The 19819-nt window shown below is 42.3% G+C and overlaps 1 protein-coding gene across 1 annotated transcript in view; it reads left to right on the top strand.

Moving 5' to 3' along the window:
• Positions 1 to 3698: 3698 nt before the first annotated feature.
• LOC126253399 (opsin-2) overlaps positions 3699 to 19819 on the top strand; it is a 74832-nt gene continuing 58711 nt past the window's right edge. Inside the window, exons 1-2 of the mRNA XM_049954698.1 lie at positions 3699 to 3895; positions 17012 to 17194. Coding sequence (XP_049810655.1) covers positions 3843 to 3895; positions 17012 to 17194 — 236 coding nt within the window. The 5' untranslated portion in view covers positions 3699 to 3842. The remainder of the gene's footprint in view (positions 3896 to 17011; positions 17195 to 19819) is intronic.

The following is a 19819-nucleotide window of genomic DNA, read 5'->3' on the forward strand; positions in this document are numbered from 1 at the left end:
GCTGTATGTGTATGAGAAATCGGTTGGAAACTTTCCTCATGTCAGCACGTTGTAGGTGTCACCACCGGCGCCAGCCTTGTGTGAATGCTCTGAAAAGCTAATCATTTGGATATCACAGCATCTTCTTCCTGTCGGTTAAATTTCGCGTCTGTAGCACATCATCTTCGTGGTGTAGCAATTTTAATGGCCAGTAGTGTATATAGACGTAACGTTGCAAAGCGATGGATATCACAGCATCTTCTTCCTGTCGGTTAAATTTCGCGTCTGTAGCACATCACCTTCGTGGTGTAGCAATTTTAATGGCCAGTAGTGTATATAGACGTAACGTTGCAAAGCGATATGAACTGGAAGGAGCATGTGTGAATTGTGGTAGGAGAAGTGAAAGGTCGACTTCGGTTTATTGGGAGAAATTTGGGAAAGTGTGGTTCATCTGCAAAAGAAGATCGCATATAGGACGTTAGTGTGACCTTTTCTTAACTACTGCTTGGGATCCACATCTAGTTGAATTAAAGGAAGACATCGAAGCAATTCAGAGGCAGGCTGCTAGATTTGTTGCCGGTAGGTTCGAGCAACACGCAAGTATTGCGGAGGTGCTTTGGGAGTTCGAACGGAAATCCCTGGAGAGAAGGCGGATGTTCTTTCCGAGGAACGCTATTAAAAATTTGAAGAACCGGCATTTGAAGCTGACTGCAGAACGATCCTACTGTCGCCAATATACGTTTCGCGTAAGGGCCACGTACCTGGGGTACGAGGAATTAGTGCTCGTACGAAGGTATATAGACTGCCATTTTTCCCTCGCTCTGTTTGCGAGTGGAAAGGAAATGACTAGCAGTGGTACGGGGTAACCTCCACCATGCAGAGTATGGTGGCTTGGAGAATATGTTTCGAGATGTAGATATATATAGCCTGTGTACATATTGAGCAACTACAGGGTGGTCCTAAACTGTATGTCAAAAATGCATAGGCAAATCGCCCAGAAGTTCACGTAAGACCTCCTGTAGGAAGATGTAAGTGTGGCCAGTTAAACGACTAGGTAGAATGTACGGTCCTACTAAGTTATTGTGCACAATGCCTGCCCAAACATTAACGGAAATTAATTCTTGGTAGGCATGTGCTATGGTGCCTTGTGGGTTACCATGAGCGCACAGCTGTTCAACATATCCGACCGCGTATGAGGTAGCCTCATCAGCAAATAAGACATCTGCAAGGAGGGTTTCATTGCCTAGCGTCTGCTGTGCGTACCAACGAGCAAAGTTGAGACACGGAAGACAATAGTCAGTGGTCATTGGCTGAACTTTCTGTAAACAGTACTGTTGCATTCTGTCTTCATAGGAAGTCCTCAGAACACTTTGATGGCTCACACCCAACGCACGTCCTACAGCTTTCGAGCTTGTCGAAGGATTATCTTCTATAGTGTTTAGTGTTCCTTCTTCTACTGCAGGAGTTCTATCTTCCAATAGCAGCTCCACTCCTGGAAGCATAAAACGTTCCTCTCGCTCGTAACACCCAATGAAGACCTCGAATGTTCGGCGATCCGGCTGACTCCTATCCGGGAATCGCTCCCTGTACGTCCTTTGAACAGCTGATCTATTTCCTTCCGCAGCCCCAAACATGAAATGCATGTCGGCCAGCTCCGGATTGGTGCGACGATGAATGCTGCTCGAGATCCGTGCGGGAAAAGATGAACCCAGCTGGCGAAGCACTTTGATACGATGCAGTCATCTCCGGTTTCTACCTGCTCATGGCGGCATTACCGCACACACATTCCTATGCGACATCTGCTTATTTCGGTTCTCTCTACCTGTCGTTACAGTTCGGCAAAAGAAGTTTTGCATCACCTCAGTTCCGACAGTTCCGGAACCTGTACAGAAAACTGGAATAGATGTCAACATATACATCATTTCCGATTTTATATAATCCATTATGGAGTCGAGGTAGCAGTTGTCGTTATACTGATTATCACTGTTAGCATTCAACCGCGATTCTTATACATATTTTAACAACGCGTTTCAAGAGACAATGCTCTCATCATCAGGTTGTAAAATCTATGTCATGAATTAAACGGACTAAAAAGACCAAATATGGACTTCCCAACTATTGGTGATGATATTTGGTCTTTTTAGTCCGTTTAATTCATGACATAGATTTTACAACCTGATGATGAGAGCATTGTCTCTTGAAACGCGTTGCTAAAATATGTATAAGAATCGCGGTTGAATGCTAACAGTGATAATCAACATCATTTCCGCCCGTTTTATTGCTCATGAAAACCACACATTGCAAGTTGTACCACCATACAGCGAGATCTTGGTGGTGGTCCAGATTGCTGTACACACCGGTGCCTCTAGTAGCACGTCCTCTTGTACTGATGCATACCTGTATTCGTCGTGGCATTCTATCCACAAGTTCATCAGGGCACTGTTGGTCCAGATTGTCTCACTCTTCAACGGCGATTCGGCGTAGATCCGTCAGAGTGGTTGGTGACTCACGTCGTCCATAAACAGCCCTTTTCAATATATCCCAGACGTGTTCGACAGGGTTCATGACTGGAGAACATGGTGGTCACTCTAGTCGAGCGATGTCGTTATCCTGAAGGAAGTCATTCACAAGCTGTGCACGATTGGGTCGCGAACTGTCGTCCATGAAGACGAATGCCTCGCCAATATGCTGCCGATATTGTTGCAGTATCGGCCGGAGATGCTACGGCGCCTTCCATGACCACCAGCGGCGTACGTCGGCCTCACATATTGCCACCCCAAAACAGCAGGGAACCTCCATGTACATCTACATCTGCATCTACATGGATACTCTGCAAATGACATTTAAGTGCCTGGCAGAGGATTCATCGAACCACCTTCACAATCCTCTATTATTCCCATCTCGTATAGCGCGTGGAAAGAATGATATATATATATATATATATATATATATATATATATATATATATATATATATATATATATATTGAATTACAAAAAACATATAATAAAAAAAGTTGCATAACGGGAGATTCGATCCGGCAACCTTCGGATTACAAACCCGAGCGCTTACTGCTGCGCCACGACGCTGTAGAATATTGTTAATCGTAGAGAGTATTTCACCGCAACGGTTTCTTTTAACTGTCGATTTTCTCGACAACGGCTGAGAAGTGCATTTTGGTGCTTTGCCACATTACACCTCTGGCCATGAGCTTTTATTATGCGCAGTATGAATCGAACCTGAATTTCACAATTGGCGGCCTCCCCTTGTGAGATGAAGAGTTCTGTACAGGAGAGTAAATCGTGTTCGCGCCAAACCAGTCGGAAGACTGAAGACGGAGAGGAGGTGAAAAATAATCGATCGAAACGATGTCCTAGCGCCCGCTTCCCTCCACAACGACGGCAATACCTCCGCTGTTGTGTGTGCGCGCGCGTCCACGCGTGCTTTGTAGGACATCTGAGGCCCGTCCTCGGGCGACCTTGATAGTGCTTCAGCGCGTGTGTTGTAAACAGTACCACAATCGGATGCTTGGCCTCAAATCGAATTAAAACGTATTGAGAGCGTCGTGGCGGCGTCGTAATGCGTTTAGGGGGGTCGGCCGGGCTCGGTAATGAGCGTCCGGCGGCGGTTCGCGTGATGTGCTGTCGCAGCGGCGAGTCGCCCGCGCCGAGGGAAGCCCGAAGCCGGCGGCGGCGCGCGGCTATAAAGGCGGCGAGCGGCGGCCCAGGCGCCCAGGTGCGAAGCGGCTGCGGTCGACTTTGCTCGCTGCCTGCTGCCCGCTAGCTTCTGCCTGCTGTCTCTGCCACTCCCAGACTCTGCTCACACACTCACCCCACGCATCAACACATCGCCGACTCACCACCATGGCGAACACCACTGACTTCTACCCGGTGCCAGCCGCCATGGCCTACGAGAGGTAAAGACGCAACTTTATAAACCACACTGCTGCTCACGACCGTCTGCTTCGTCCCACATTACGCCTACATGGAGTCCCTGCCAATCACACTGATCTGCCTGGCAGAGTGTTCATAGAATCACCTTCTAACAATACCACCACTTGCAAAGTAGGTTAGAAATCAGATTAGTAATAAAGACACTTCCTGGCAGATTAAAACTGTGTGCCCTACCGTGAATGCACTGTAGTTCCTTCTCTAGATTGTCGCACAGATGACAAAATGGTAGATATCGAAATAGACGACAGAGGGATAGAGAAACAATTAAAATCGCTCAAAAGAGGAAAGGCCGCTGGACGTGACGGGATACCAGTTCGATTTTACACAGAGTACGCGAAGGAACTTGCCCCCCTTCTTGCAGCGGTGTACCGTAGGTCTCTAGAAGAGACTGGAAAAGGGCACAGGTCATCCCCGTTTTCAAGAAGGGACGTCGAACAGATGTGCAGAACTATAGACCTATATCTCTAACGTCGATCAGTTGTAGAATTTTGGAACACGTATTATGTTCGAGTATAATGACTTTTCTGGAGACTAGAAATCTACTCTGTAGGAATCAGCACGGGTTTCGAAAAAGACGGTCGTGTGAAACCCAGCTCGCGCTATTCGTCCACGAGACTCAAGAGGGCCACAGACACGGGTTCACAGGTAGATGCTGTGTTTCTTGACTTCCGCAAGGCGTTCGATACAGTTCCCCACAGTCGTTTAATGAACAAAGTAAGAGCATTTGGACTATCAGACCAATTGTGTGATTGCATTGAAGAGTTCCTAGATAACAGAACGCAGAATGTCATTCTCAATGGAGAGAAGTCTTCCGAAGTAAGAGTGATTTCAGGTGTGCCGCAGGGGAGTAGGGGAGTGTCGTAGGACCGTTGCTATTCACAATATACATAAATGACCTTGTGGATGACATCGGAAGTTCACTGAGGCTTTTTGCAGATGATGCTGTGGTGTATCGAGAGGTTGTAACAATGGAAAATTGTACTGAAATGCAGGAGGATCTGCAGCGAATTGACGCATGGTGCAGGGTATGGCAATTGAATCTCAGTGTAGACAAGTGTAATGTGCTGCGAATACATAGATCCCTTTTCATTTAGCTACAAAATAGCAGGTCAGCAACTGGAAGCAGTAAATTCTATAAATTATCTGGGAGTGCGCATTAGGATTGATTTAAAATGGAATGATCATATAAAGTTGATCGTCGGTAAAGCAGATGCCAAACTGAGATTCATTGGAAGAATCCTAAGGAAATGCAATCCGAAAACAAAGGAAGTAGGTTACATTACGCTTGTTCGCCCACTGCTTGAATACTGCTCACCGGTGTGGGATCCGTACCAGATAGGGTTGATAGAAGAGATGGAGAAGATCCAACGGAGAGCAGCGCGCTTCGTTACAGGATCATTTAGTAATCGCGAAATCGTTACGGAGATGATAGATAAACTCCAGTGGAAGACTCTGCAGGCGAGACGCTCAGTAGCTCGGTACAGGCTTTTGTTGAAATTTCGGGAACATACCTTCACCGAAGAGTCAAGCAGTATATTACTAGCTCCTACCTATATCTCGCGAAGAGACCATGAGGATAAAATCAGAGAGATTAGAGCCCACACAGAAGCATACCGACAATCCTTCTTTCCACGAACAATACGAGACTGGAATAGACACGGAGAACCGATAGAGGTAGTCAAGGTACCCTCCGCCACACACCGTTAGGTGGCTTGCGGAGTATGGATGTAGATGTAGATGTAGACTCGAACTTCGGGATCTTTGCCTTTCGCGGACTAGTGCTCTACCATCTGAGCTACCGAAGAACGACTCACGGCCGGTCCTCACAGCTTTACTTCTGCCAGTATCTCGTCTCCTACCTTCCAAACTTTACAGAAGCTCACCTGCGAACCTTGCAGAACTATCACTCCTGAAAGAAAGGATACTGCGGAGACATGGCTTAGCCACAGCCTGGGGGATGTGTTCATATCAGCGCACACTCCGCTGCAGAGTGAAAATCTCATTCAGGTACATTCAAACTCGATTGCTCATTTTTGCCACTCAGTCACTTCCCTACATTTAGCCATTTTTACGTGAAATGTCAGCTTGAAACACAAATGTCTTATTGATCGCTACTCACGTATGCTAAAGTACAGGCAGTGCACGGATGATTGAGCACGTGCCTCTAGGTCGTTACAGTGGTGTCACCTCTTAAAAGTGAGTTAATGGCTGTATTCAGAGTATGTGCAGGTGCTTGCGATATACACTCACTGCCCTCATTCAAGTTACAATTAGTATCATCGCTTTGTATTTGGCGTCAAGGATCATAATCTTGTGCAGTTTGGCGATGAACTGACAGTAGAGCCCAGTGATTCGTCTTTTACACCGAAACAAAAAATAACATGAAAATATTTTTTTTAAAAAAGTTGCATACACTGCTGTAAATGCTGCAAATAATATATGTATACAGTGATCGATAAATAGTTCACCCAATTGTGAAAGAACCATCAAATGGTAAAGATGTCGAGGCACATAGCAACAGTACCTGCTCTAATACAGTTTAATTATTAGTGCTGCTGGTGATGATTAATAGTCTAACAATACCACCACTTGCAAAGTAGATTAGAAATCACTTGCAAAGTAGGTTAGAAATCAGATTAATAATGTTGCTCACGCAGCATATGTTCGCTTTATCGGGCAGCAACTAAGTTATTGTCTGTGAATGGTATAGTCAGACTGGAAAAAAGTCATTAATTTTGGCACTTATCTTGAATGGATTCCCACGTAGATTTCGTCGAAGTCGTTATGGCTCATCTTGTTGATTCTAGGGTGGTTCCACTTTGACTGCTAGAAGGTCCAGATCTGTATTTTAGCAATATTTGAAGACCTAACAAATACGTTTTTCAGGAAAATCTTAATGATCAAACAATCCCAGATCAGAACAATGGTATGGTAGAAATAATTTTTGACTTGATGTTCACGATCCACATTTTTATTAAACTTCTTGTAAATTCACATATACTTCTTCTTAATTGTCACACCATCAAGAAAACAGTTTTGTATCAATCTTCATATATTTAATTTCTAGTTTAACCAAACACAAGACTTGACTGTTCTTTTACAAAGCGGAATAACAACTTAACTTCTGCAAAGTGAAACAAAGACTGCTCTATGCGCATTCGCGCCAAAACGGTTACAAGTAAATCAAAGATTATGACAGTCTCACAGAAATGAATACACAGAAGAACCATATCACTGTAGTATATCAATGCATCGGAGTATGTCTGTTACTTCGCAGAAAAGTAGTACGATATTACTGGTGTCGAGAACTGGGGTTGGAGTGCCGTAATGGTCACGTAAATAAAGAACCATTACAACCTTCACAATAATTCTCTGTTATTCCACTCTCGGACAGCGCGCCGAAAAAGCGAACGCCTATATCTTTCCGTACGAGCTATGATTTCCCTTATTGTATTATGATGCTCGTTTCCCCCTATGTAGGTTGGCGTCAACAAAATATTTTCGCATTTTCGTGAGAAGATCCCGCTGCAACGAGAAACGCCTTTGTTTTAATGTTGTTCACCCCAAATTCTGTATCATGTCCGTGACACTCTCTCCCCTATTTCCCGATAATACAGAAAGTGCTGCCCTTCTTTGAACTTTCTCGATGTGCTCCGTCAATCCTATCTGGTAAGGATAGCACCCCACGCAGCAGCACTCCGAATGAGGACGGACGAGCGTAGTGCAGGCAGTCTCTTTAGTAGAGCTGTTTCATCTTCTAAGAGTTCTGCCAATAAAACGCACTCTTTGGTCCGCCTTCCTCACAACATTAGCTACGCATTCTTTCCAATTTCAGTTGTTCGTAATTGTAATTCCTGGGTATTCAGTTGAATTAATAGCCTTCAGATTTGATTGACTTATCGTGTAACCGAAGTTTAACGGATTCCTTCCAGCACTTATGTGGATGACCTCACAGTTTTCATTATTTGGGGTCGATTGTCAATTTCCGCAAGACGCAGGTATCTTTTCTAAATCGTTTTACAATTTGTTTTGATCTTCTGATGACGTTAGTAGACGATAAACAGCAGTATCATCTGCAAACAACCTAAGTGGGTTGTTCAGATGAGCTCCTAAATAGATAAGGAACAGCAAATGAAATGAAATGATCGTATGGCATTGTTGGCCGGGAGACGCCAGAAATCACTTCTGTTATACTCGGTGACTTTCCATCAGTTACGACGAACTGTGACCTCTCTGACAGGATATCACGAATCCATTCATATAACTGAGATGATATTCCACAAGCATGCAATTTGATTACAAGGCACGGTATGAAAAGCTTTCTGGAAATCTAGAAATGGAATCAATATGAAATCCCTTGTCGATAAAGAGCTAGTTGTGTTTCACAAGAATGACGTGTTCTCAATAGGTGTTGACTGTGTGTCAAGAAATCGTTCTCTTCGAGGTAATTTATGACAATGAAAATACTGTCGAAGTAGTTATTTGTTATCTGTGCGATTGGCCATTTCCAGCTTAGGGGCCATTTTCAAGCCCGTATGTTAAGCATGAAAATGACACAGAGTTGAAACTGGCCGATCGCAAAGATTAAATAAAAGTACACCCTCTTGGACAATTTTTCCATTCTTGAAACCAAATAAGTACGTCCCTCAGTGATGATCCGTAATTGTGTAAGATTATTTATGGATCTTTCGACATCCATTGCATTTGATGTTGCCAGTTGCCTTATAGAGCGCTGAGAGATCGTATTGGTTTACTGGCTTGAGTTATCGAGCCAAGTCTGTACTTTTCTGTCTCCTCATAGTAGGACCCATTAGGTTTCATACGTAATAGCGTGTAATTGGTATGTATGTTGTTGTAGATTACCTGAAGATGCCATTCATTAGCGCGAAACCGACTGTACCTTACTCTCACAATAAATTACGATTAACAGCTACAAGGGAACTCTACAATTTCTTGGAAGTTTTGTATCACAAAAATTTGAAAAGATCTTTTAGTTATACTGCAGTTAAGCCATTGTAGTGTTTTTGTCTACGTAGATTGTATTTGAATGTTTTTGCTACGTCGACAGGTTAGCTTTATGTAGACGCTTATTTGGACCCTGCTCAAGATCTTGTCTCTCATACAATCAATCTTCTTCGCTTAAAATGATTGAATAAATGTGCCAGTACCGCACTACAACTTACATAAATAAAAGAGTTTTTTGATAAACTGGGCTCTCATATCGCTCCTGCCCCAAATTTCGTCCCACCCCGCAACTCCCCCCCCCCCCCCCCCATCTACAAATTTTCGGTTTCCTCAGTTAGTAACAAATGTTTAGATGCCAATTCATGCGTGATCTCAGCCCATTATATTGTTGAGCGAATCCGTTGTGTGCAGCACGTGTAGCTTCCGCGTAGAGGGAATTAACTTTTTGATGCTGGGGTGAGTTAGTGTATCAGTCAAATTAACGGCCTGCAGTTTCTAGTGGGAGCACTGATTTGTGTTCAAATATTGGGCTGCATTTCAGTTATATAGTTTCTCATGTATAATCGCTATAGTCAAGGATTTAGTCTATGCTGCTTTAGCGGTCACTACAATAAATCTGGGGATGTTCGTAATTTCGTCCCCCGTGCAGTTTCTATTTTGGTCCCGGGGACGAAATTTGCAACTGCTGTTAAAAAGTGATGTTATTTGCTGTTTGTAAAGACCGCTTTGCTTTTTTCACACGGGAAAACAAAAGCAGAGAGGAATAGATTCGTTGCACGACATGCTTGGTTTGTTTGTTCAATTCAATAAACTTTACCAACAGCCGTACGCTTTACGATATTTTATTTAATTTCTAAAGCAACCAGTTTCGGCAATTCATTTTGCCATCTGCAGGCCACATACCTGAATCATACGAAAGCGTGACAGAAACTGAGCCCACTTCACGCTTTCGTATGAATCAGCTGCACAACGATTGGGATTCACGATATCCAGTTTTATGGCGCTATACGATAAGCTCGTTGGGGCCTGAAGATGGCAAAATGAATTGCCCGAAACTGGTTGCTTTCGAAATAAAATAAAATATCGTAAAGTGTACGGCTGTTGGTAAAGTTTATTGAATTGAAAAGTACGTACCAGCCGATGTCCCCTGGCCATAATGGACCAATGTTGTTGTCACGAATCATGCTTTTCATCTACATAGACATACAAATTCGTAACTGACGCGTCCTTGGCTGAAAAAAGCTTGAAATTTTTTCATTTATGGCCTTTCAAGTGATTTATAATAGGGAAAGTGTGTGGCTACGTTACAATGGAAAAATATCAGTTACTTGTACTATTGAGAATTTTTGTGGTTGACAAAATTACGAACTTTTGTATTTCTGTTTTTGGAGTGTTAATGTTTGTATCAAATACTGGCTTTAGTATGTTATACCAGTGTAAGTGTAACTTGCCAGTTAGAAGAAAAGTTACTATAATAATATATCGGAAAACTAGTACCTGTTAAGATATACTTCAATCTGTTCTCTCATTCCCATCTGTCTGTTACATAGAAGTAGACACAATAGGCAGAGCTGCATATCCCCTAGCCCTTCGTCGCAGTGAATCACGCACTCTCTCAAATACAGCTGGCTTCATTCGGGTTGCGTCGCATATATTGGTTACATGCTCCTGTAACGTCTGCACATTGTTGACGGGTGCCTATTGTCAGAAATCCAACGATTCGTTTCCGGTGGCTGGGAGCGCATGCTGCTAATCGTCCCCGACAAATAAATCGCTCGCAGAACGTTGCGGTGAAATAGGATGCATGGAAAGTGGCTGGTGCTGCGTCCCACATAAACTACAGTCGTTGCCTTCCTGCAAGGGTAACGTTCTCCAAAAGCGCTGGTAATCCATACCGCAGAAATCGGTGATATGCTGCACCTGTCAAACTGTTTGTTGAAGTGTATGGCCCTGTGAATCTGTTACGAATATAGACTGACACCGAAGCAATTCTGATGCCTCTCCTCAGTTACTGCTCGAGGATTTGCGTCTGCTCACACGTGCGTATTGTGGTAATTCAGTATGCAATCTCTTGTGAATCTTGCCTCATCCGTAAACACATTACTCTCCGCGAGTAAAATGGCCCATACCTCAACAGGTATTTGTTTCCGGACATATAATTACAGCAAGTTTTACTCTGGTTTTGGTCAGTACTACCCCTGTACGAATATTTTTTAAGCACGTTGTACACTCTTGTACAAATGACTCAGTGCAACTAGAATAGCTCCACCCGCATCCTCAGACAACTCCAAATCAAAGGTCGCATTTCATGAAGCGTGATTACATTGTTATCGTAATGTTTCCTTAATGGGAATTCGGCGCTCTTGTAGGTCGGCGGCTACATTCATGGAACTCGTGTAACGGTGTCCGAACAGTTATTTCCATCTCCGTGCGGCCACAGTGCAACCGCCGTCCATTGTTGCAGAGGCACGTCGCGTACTGTTATATGAGACATGAAAAATTACGACATCACTTTGCAATAAAATACATATTCTGCTAGCGAATATCACCAGGCTGATGGTAAAAACATGCAAATGTTTCCCCTCACCCATACTAGGCTGGTGCGAAACACAATGCCATTTATGCTTCGTCCCACTCTCAGACGTTTCTCTCCTACCATCTTTCCCTCTATATCTATACTCCGCAATCCACCGTATAGTGATTGGCGGAGAGTACTTTCTGTGCCATTGCCTCCCTTTTATGTCCCAGTTACGAATTGGTCAGAAAAAACGGTTGTTGGTAAGCCTTCGTATGGTAAGCCTTTGTGTGAGCTCGAATCTTTCAAGTTTTACTTTCATGCTCATCTCGTTAGATGTACGTTCCAGGATGCAATATGCTGGTCGAATCCTCTAAGAAAGAATTTTAATAGCAAACCGTTCCATTTTAAATCGTTCCGTATGCATACTAACAGATATTATGAGTAATATAAAAGTTTATTGCCATCTCGGTCACAAAGTACTTCTATTAATATACGACCGGTTTCATTATCGTATGTAGCCTCATTGGATGTAAAGTGCTTGGCTATGAATAGCACGTCAGCGTGAAATACGGTGCCATAAGCAGCATTTAAATCTGTCTTATACTGATAAAAATGCCTTGTGATGGTGTCGGCAATACATTTTTATGCTCCTAACAGTACTGCCATCGTTACATTCCTGTGATGCAGTCACCATTACTCCCACATATTTAATCGATTTGTCTCTTTGCAGTGATACCTTTACACAAGGGAGTTCGATTCTTTAAAGAATCGGGCATTTCTGGGTGCTGATTTTCCTCTAAAGTTTAATGCGGGAAAGTAAGTACAAAAAAGCGAATAGGGGTGATTTCACAAAGCGTCTAAATGTGTATGTATGGTATGGATAATGTCAGACACATTAATGTTTATTATGTGTGTAGGGTGCCAAACTTAATAGATTAATAAACTTTTTGTGACTTCGTTATTTAAAGTAGACAGAACAATGACAGGTCATCAACGTCATAATTTGGCTTTACAGCGCTGTATGTTTATATTAACCACTTCAGCAGTAGCGAGACACCAAAAAGTGCACAACAAAAGTCCAGATTCGTTCTCTCAACCTGACTGAAGAACTACAGATATCTGAAGACCACAGATTTATTCCGAAATAAGCCATAGCAATAGATAATAAACTTATTGAAGTTTTCAATTTATTTATTTACTTGTATCTGATTTTGCAAATACCTTATGCTATCGTAGAAGCAAGCCCATTCGAAAATTACTGGGAAAATAGCTTTAATTTTTTTGATATTCTGTCAGCATCCTTTCTTGCCTTACGTATCTTCCACTTATTTTCTCATTCTCATTAAATATCTTACTCTTCCACTGATGTCTTGATTTCGCTTCCAGTCCAGTAATGCAGAAAACACCACGCCACACAAAATCTCATCTATATGCTCTCTGCTCTTGTGGCTGGTTGTTCCCCAATGTTCACAATCAAGACCAATGCTGACATTGTCAATTCTTCTCAGGATTTGTGCATTGCTCTCCATGCGATATCCCCATTATTTCTCATAATCACACCACACAGGTAAAGAAGCTAAGGTAAATAGTCACTGATATGACAGAATGCGTAGCTACCGCCACGGACTAGAATATGATATTATTCGCCTAGTCCAGTGGTCTCCAAACATTTGAGTCTGCGGGCCACATTGACTCCTCCATGAAGTCATAAGGGCCAAGATCTACCTAGTGCGATTAAAGCACCCAGCACTCCATGATCACCGTAATATAAGGCTGAAGGAAAGATAAAATCGCAAAAATCTAAGGTTGTTGGAATAGCTAGCTTTGAAACGAACTGCGATTTTTATTCTCCGCAATATTGAGAGTGGTAGTAATGTTCAGTCCCAATGGGGCACTGTTAAGTGGGGCGTTCCCCAAGGGTCGGTGCTGGGGCCACTGTTGTTTCTTATTTATATAAATGATATGCCTTCTAGTATTACAGGTGATTCAAAAATATTTCTGTTTACTGATGACACCAGCTTGGTAGTGAAGGATCTTGTGTGTAATATTGTAACAGTATCAAATAATGTAGTTCATGAAATAAGTTCATGGCTTGTGGAAAATAATTTGATGTTAAATCACAATAAGACTCAGTTTTTACAGTTTATAACTCACAATTTAACAAGAACCGATATTTTGATCAGACAGAATGGGCATCTTATAAGCGAGACGGAACAGTTCAAGTTCCTAGGCGTTCGGATAGATAGTAAGCTGTTGTGGAAAGCCCATGTCCAGGATCTTGTTCAGAAACTAAATGCAGCTTTATTTACCATTAGAACAGTATCTGAAATAAGTGATACTTCAACACGAAAAGTAGTCTACTTCGCATATTTTCATACGCTTATGTCATATGGTATTATTTTTTGGGGTAATTCTTCTGATTCAAAAAGGGTATTTTTGGCTCAAAACGGGCTGTTCGAGCTATATGTGGTGTAAGTTCGAGGACGTCTTGTTGACCCCTATTCAATAGTCTGGGAATTCTGACATTGCCCTCACAGTATATATTTTCTTTAATGTCGTTTGCTGTTAGCAATATTAGCTTATTCCCAAGAGTTAGCAGCTTTCACTCAGTTAATACTAGGCAGAAATCAAATCTGCATGTGGAATGCACTTCCTTGACTCTTGTGCAGAAAGTATTCTGCTGCATCCATTTTCAATAAGCTACCACAAGAACTCAAAAATATTAGCAGTAGCCCAAACGCTTTTAAGTCTAAACTGAAGAGTTTCCTCATGGCTCACTCCTTCTACTCTGTCGAGGAGCTCCTGGAAGAGCTAAAAAATAAAGCAAATTCCAATGTTACATTGTTGATTTTCTTTATTTAAACTTACGACTTGTCGCCTGAATATGTTTTTTATATTTCATTTTATCTGTTTCTACTATCGTGTTATAATTTCATGTATTGACTCGTTCCATGACCATGGAGACTTCTCCTTAATTTGGTCCCACGGAATAATAAATAAATAATTAAATAAAAAATAAATATTTAATTACATAAATTTGGTTTGTGGACGTTTGTGACCGAAATTCTGGCGTATTTTATTCTGGCGAATTTCACCGACAAAAAAGTAAGTCACAGCACATTCTGTCTGTATATTACAACGTAATCTAAAGACAGTGAAACCTTGCTTGAGAAGCATCTTCCACAATGATTGATTACTAAGGCTAGTCGCCGAAGTGGCGTCCATTTGAAAGACTTGCACTGGACTCGTGAGTAGAATAAAATGCAAAGAATTTTTTTACTTAAAATGTTTTCGCCAATCTAGTCTGTTAACCGTTCTTTTTTTTCACTATCGCACTGAGAATGGTGTGTCTGTTTATTGTGGAAGCCACAAGTTTAAGCATGACCTTCCGCTTTGTAAAGATAGAACTCCGACAATGTCGCGGTGTATTGGTCGCGATAGGCCTCGAAACTCAATTGCTGCCAGTACAGGTACCACCTCAAATATTTGGCGGGCCGGATACCGGGGATGTCCGGCCAGCTAACGCGGGCCGGTTTGCCGGCCCTCGCGGGCCGGTCTCGGCCCGCGGGCCGTAGTTTGGAGACCCCTGGCCTAGTCTATTGATAGGTTTTTAATACCTACACCTGGAATCCCTTGTATCCCATACTTTTAGTCTTATTGTAGAGATGTTTACACTGTACTGCTTCATCAGTGGGAAATCTTTCACTGTACAGTGATTTTAATATAATTGTACGAGGGCAGTTCAATAAGTAATGCAACACATTTTTTTCTGAAACAGGGGTTGTTTTATTCAGCATTGAAATACACCAGGTTATTCCCCAATCTTTTAGCTACACAACACTATTTTTCGACGTAATCTCCATTCAATGCTACGGCCTTACGCCACCTTGAAATGAGGGCCTGTATGCCTGCACGGTACCATTCCACTGGTCGATGTCGGAGCCAACGTCGTACTGCATCAATAACTTCTTCATCATCCGCGTAGTGCGTCCCACGGATTGCGTCCTTCATTGGGCCAAACATATGGAAATCCGACGGTGCGAGATCGGGGCTGTAGGGTGCATGAGGAAGAACAGTCCACTGAAGTTTTGTGAGCTCCTCTCGGGTGCGAAGACTTGTGTGAGGTCTTGCGTTGTCATGAAGAAGGAGAAGTTCGTTCTGATTTTTGTGCCTACGAACACGCTGAAGTCGTTTCTTCAATTTCTGAAGAGTAGCACAATACACTTCAGAGTTGATCGTTTGATCATGGGGAAGGACATCGAACAGAATAACCCCTTCAGCGTCCCAGAAGACTGTAACCATGACTTTACCGGCTGAGGGTATGGCTTTAAACTTTTTCTTGGTAGGGGAGTGGGTGTGGCGCCACTCCATTGATTGCCGTTTTGTTTCAGGTTCGAAGTGATGAACCCATGTTTCATCGCCTGTAACAATCTTTGACAAGAAATTGTCACCCTCAGCCACATGACGAGCAAGCAATTCCGCACAGATGGTTCTCCTTTGCTCTTTATGGTGTTCGGTTGGACAACGAGGGACCCAGCGGGAACAAACCTTTGAATATCCCAATTGGTGAACAATTGTGACAGCACTACCAACAGAGATGTCAAGTTGAGCACTGAGTTGTCTGATGGTGATCCGTCGATCATCTCGAACGAGTTAGTTCGCACGCTCCGCCATTGCAGGAGTCACAGCTGTGCACGGCCGGCCCGCACGCGGGAGATCAGACAGTCTTGCTTGACCTTGCGGCGATGATGACACACGCTTTGCCCAACGACTCACCGTGCTTTTGTCCACTGCCAGATCACCGTAGATATTCTGCAAGCGCCTATGAATATCTGAGATGCCCTGGTTTTCCGCCAAAAGAAACTCGATCACTGCCCGTTGTTTGCAACGCACATCCGTTACAGACGCCATTTTAACAGCTCCGTACAGGGCTGCCACCTGTCGGAAGTCAATGAAACTATACGAGACGAAGCGGGAATGTTTGAAAATATTCCAGAAGAAATTTCCGGTTTTTTCAACCAAAATTGGCCGAGAAAAAAAATGTGTTGCATTACTTATTGAACTGCCCTCGTAGTCAGACAGTGAACAGAGCTTTTGGCCCTTTTCACTTTACTTTGCGTGTATTATCTGCAGTATTTTTAAGTTAAATAAATGAAATGGTATTTTTGCTAGCTATGTGAGGTTTGACTCGCTATGACGGCATATGACTTGGTCATGAACTTCTTATGTTCCATACCCTCAAATAAAGAGTGTGTAGTATTTTTTTTTTAAATCGTAGTATTAACTTACTGATGTACATTTACTTGCACCTTATAAGAGGGATAGTTTATTATAGTTTATTTGCAATGGCAGTTTCCCTTACGTAACCATCTTAATTTGAGGAAGAGTGTTTGTTTACGTGCACACGTGCCTGCTTCTTTCTTTAAGAACTGGAGTTTCGGCCATACTTGCGCGAATCCCCATATGAGTCGCTGGACAGAAAGAAAGCTTTAAAAATAATTCCCCGCCGTTAAGAGGATTGCAAGCAGCGCGCGGCGCGCTGCGGCACACTTGTGAAGTTTCATTTCGGCAGCCGCGGCGTTTGTGTGTGTTGCAGTAGCGTGGGCCTGCCGCTGCTGGGATGGAACGTGCCGACGGAACACCTCGACCTGGTCCACCCGCACTGGAGGAGTTTCCAGGTGCCCAACAAGTACTGGCACTTCGGACTAGCCTTCGTCTACTTCATGCTCATCTGCATGTCCTCCTTGGGCAACGGCATCGTCCTGTGGATATACGCCACGTCAGTAACCTTCTTACTACAAGTTTCTCCACATGCACTGTTTATTTATTTATTTTTTTTTTTGTGGCGCACGCTAAGATAAACTGCACAAGAGCCTTTAGCATTAAGGGGACTGGTTCGAGAACACAAGGGCAAATCACGAAAAACTTGTGAGTTTTCTGAACAGTGTAGCTCAAGGAATACGAGTTGTAAGCCCATTTAATGCTATCCATCTTTAAATAAATCTTTTGGGTACAATTTCTTGTATTGGCCACAGCTTTCGCTCTCACACTTCTTTCTGAACTGTATTCTATATTGCAAGTGAAATCAAGCATGTTAATTATTTATGTACAACACAGGTACACATACCTCGAAATATAAAGAAAGTAGAAGTTTGATTTTTCTTTTGCAAGTTCTGTACACTATTGTGTTTAAAGTAGACTTTGAGAAAGACTTTGCTCTCATAAATTATGGTTCAAAGAAATTTAATAAGGATCATCAAAAATTTCAGTAATTATAGTTTTTCTTTAAGAAAACTTCAATTTTCAAACTGAAGTCATAAGAATAGTCTACTCTTTAGTTACGTATACTTGAAGCCAGTATACAGAATTTCAGCCTCCAATCTTTAATAGTTTTTAACCAATGGGTGCCAGGATATAAAAAAGTGAACATCTGGTTAAAAAAATAAAAATAAACTCCAAAAAAATGTTTGAATGGTTTTCTTTCTCCTACAGCAATTTACAACCTCCTATAACGACACAAAAATTTTAGGATTCTCGGAGTCAAAGAACAAATATTCGGGCTATAAAGGATTGCAGCATACGCAAAGATAAAATGCACAAAAGATATCAGTTTAGTATTAAGTATTTAGCAGTAAGTGGGAATTTGAGGAGATGGGACCTGGATAAACTGAAAGAACCAGAGGTTGTAGAAAGCTTCAGGGAGAGCATAAGGGAACAATTGACAGGAATGGGGGAAAGATATACAGTAGAAGAAGAATGGGTAGCTTTGAGGGATCTTCAGCAGAGGATCAAGTAGGTAAAAAGATGAGGGCTAATAGAAATCCTTGGGTAACAGAACAGATATTGAATTTAATTGATGAAAGGAGAAAATATAAAATGCAGTAAATGAGCAGGCAAAAAGGAATACAAACGTATCAAAAATGAGATCGACAGGAAGTGCAAAATGGCTAAGCAGGGATGGCTAGAGGACAAATGTAAGGATGTAGAGGTGCATAGCACTAGGGGTAAGATAGGTACTGCATACAAGAAAATTAAAGAGACTTTTGGAGAAAAGAGAACCACGTGCATGAATATCAAGAGCTGAGATGGACACCCAGTTCTAAGCAAAGAAGGGAAAGCAGAAAGGTGGAAGGAGTATATAGAGGGTCTATACAAGGGCGATGTACTTGAGGACAGTATTATGCAAATGGAAGAGGTTGTAGATGAAGATGAAACAGGAGATATCATACTGCGTGAAGAATTTGACAGAGCACTGAAAGACCTAAGTCGAAACAAAGCCCCGGGAGTAGACAACATTCCATTAGAACTACTGACAGCCTTGGGAGAGCCAGACCTAACAAAACTCTACAATGTGGTGAGCAAGATGTATGAGACAGGCGAAATACCCTCAGACTTCAAGAAGAATATAATAATTGCAATCCCAAAGAAAGCAGGTGTTGACAGATGTGAAAATTGCCGAACTATCAGTTTAATAAGTCACAGCTGCAAAATACTAATGCGAATTCTTTACAGACGAATGGAAAAACTGGTAGAAGCCGACCTTGGGGAAGATCAGTTTGGATTCTGTAGAAATGTTGGGACACGTGAGACAATACTGACCATACGCTCATCTTAGAAAATAGATTAACGTAAGGCAAATCTACGTTTCTAGCATTTCTAGAGTTAGAGAAAGCTTTTGGCAATGTTGGCTGGAATACTCTCTTTCAAATTCTGAAGGTGGCAGAGGTAAAATACAGGGATCGAAAGGCTATTTACAATTTGTACAGAAACCAGTTGGCAGTTATAAGAGTCGAGGGACATGAAAGGGAAGCAGTGGTTGTGAAGGGAGTGGGGACTGGGTTGTAGCCTATCCCCGATGTTATTCAATTTATATATTGAGCAAACAGTAAAGGAAACAAAAGAAAAATCCATGGAGAAAAAAGAAAAACTTTTTCGCAGATGACATTGTAATTCTGTCAGAAATAGCAAAGTACCTGTAAGATCAGCTGAACGGAATGGACAGTGTCTTGAAAGGAGGATATAAGATGAACATCAACAAAAGCAAAACGAGGATAATGGACTGTAGTCAAATTAAATCGGGTGATGCTGAGGGAATTAGATTAGGAAATGAGACACTTAAAGTAGTAAAGGAGTTTTGCTATTTGGGGAGCAAAATAACTGATGATGGTCGAAGTAGAGAGGATATAAAATGTAGACTGGCAATGGGAAGGAAAGCGTTTCTGAGGAAGAGAAATTTGTTAACATCGAGTATAGATTTAAGTGTCAAAAAGTCGTTTCTGAAAGTATTTGTATGGAGTGTAGCCATGTATGGTTCAAATGGTTCAAATGGCTCTGAGCACTATGGGACTCAACTGCTGAGGTCATTAGTCCCCTAGAACTTAGAACTAGTTAAACCTAACTAACC

This window comes from Schistocerca nitens, chromosome 4, assembly GCF_023898315.1.
Source record: "Schistocerca nitens isolate TAMUIC-IGC-003100 chromosome 4, iqSchNite1.1, whole genome shotgun sequence".
NCBI lineage: Eukaryota > Metazoa > Arthropoda > Insecta > Orthoptera > Acrididae > Schistocerca > Schistocerca nitens.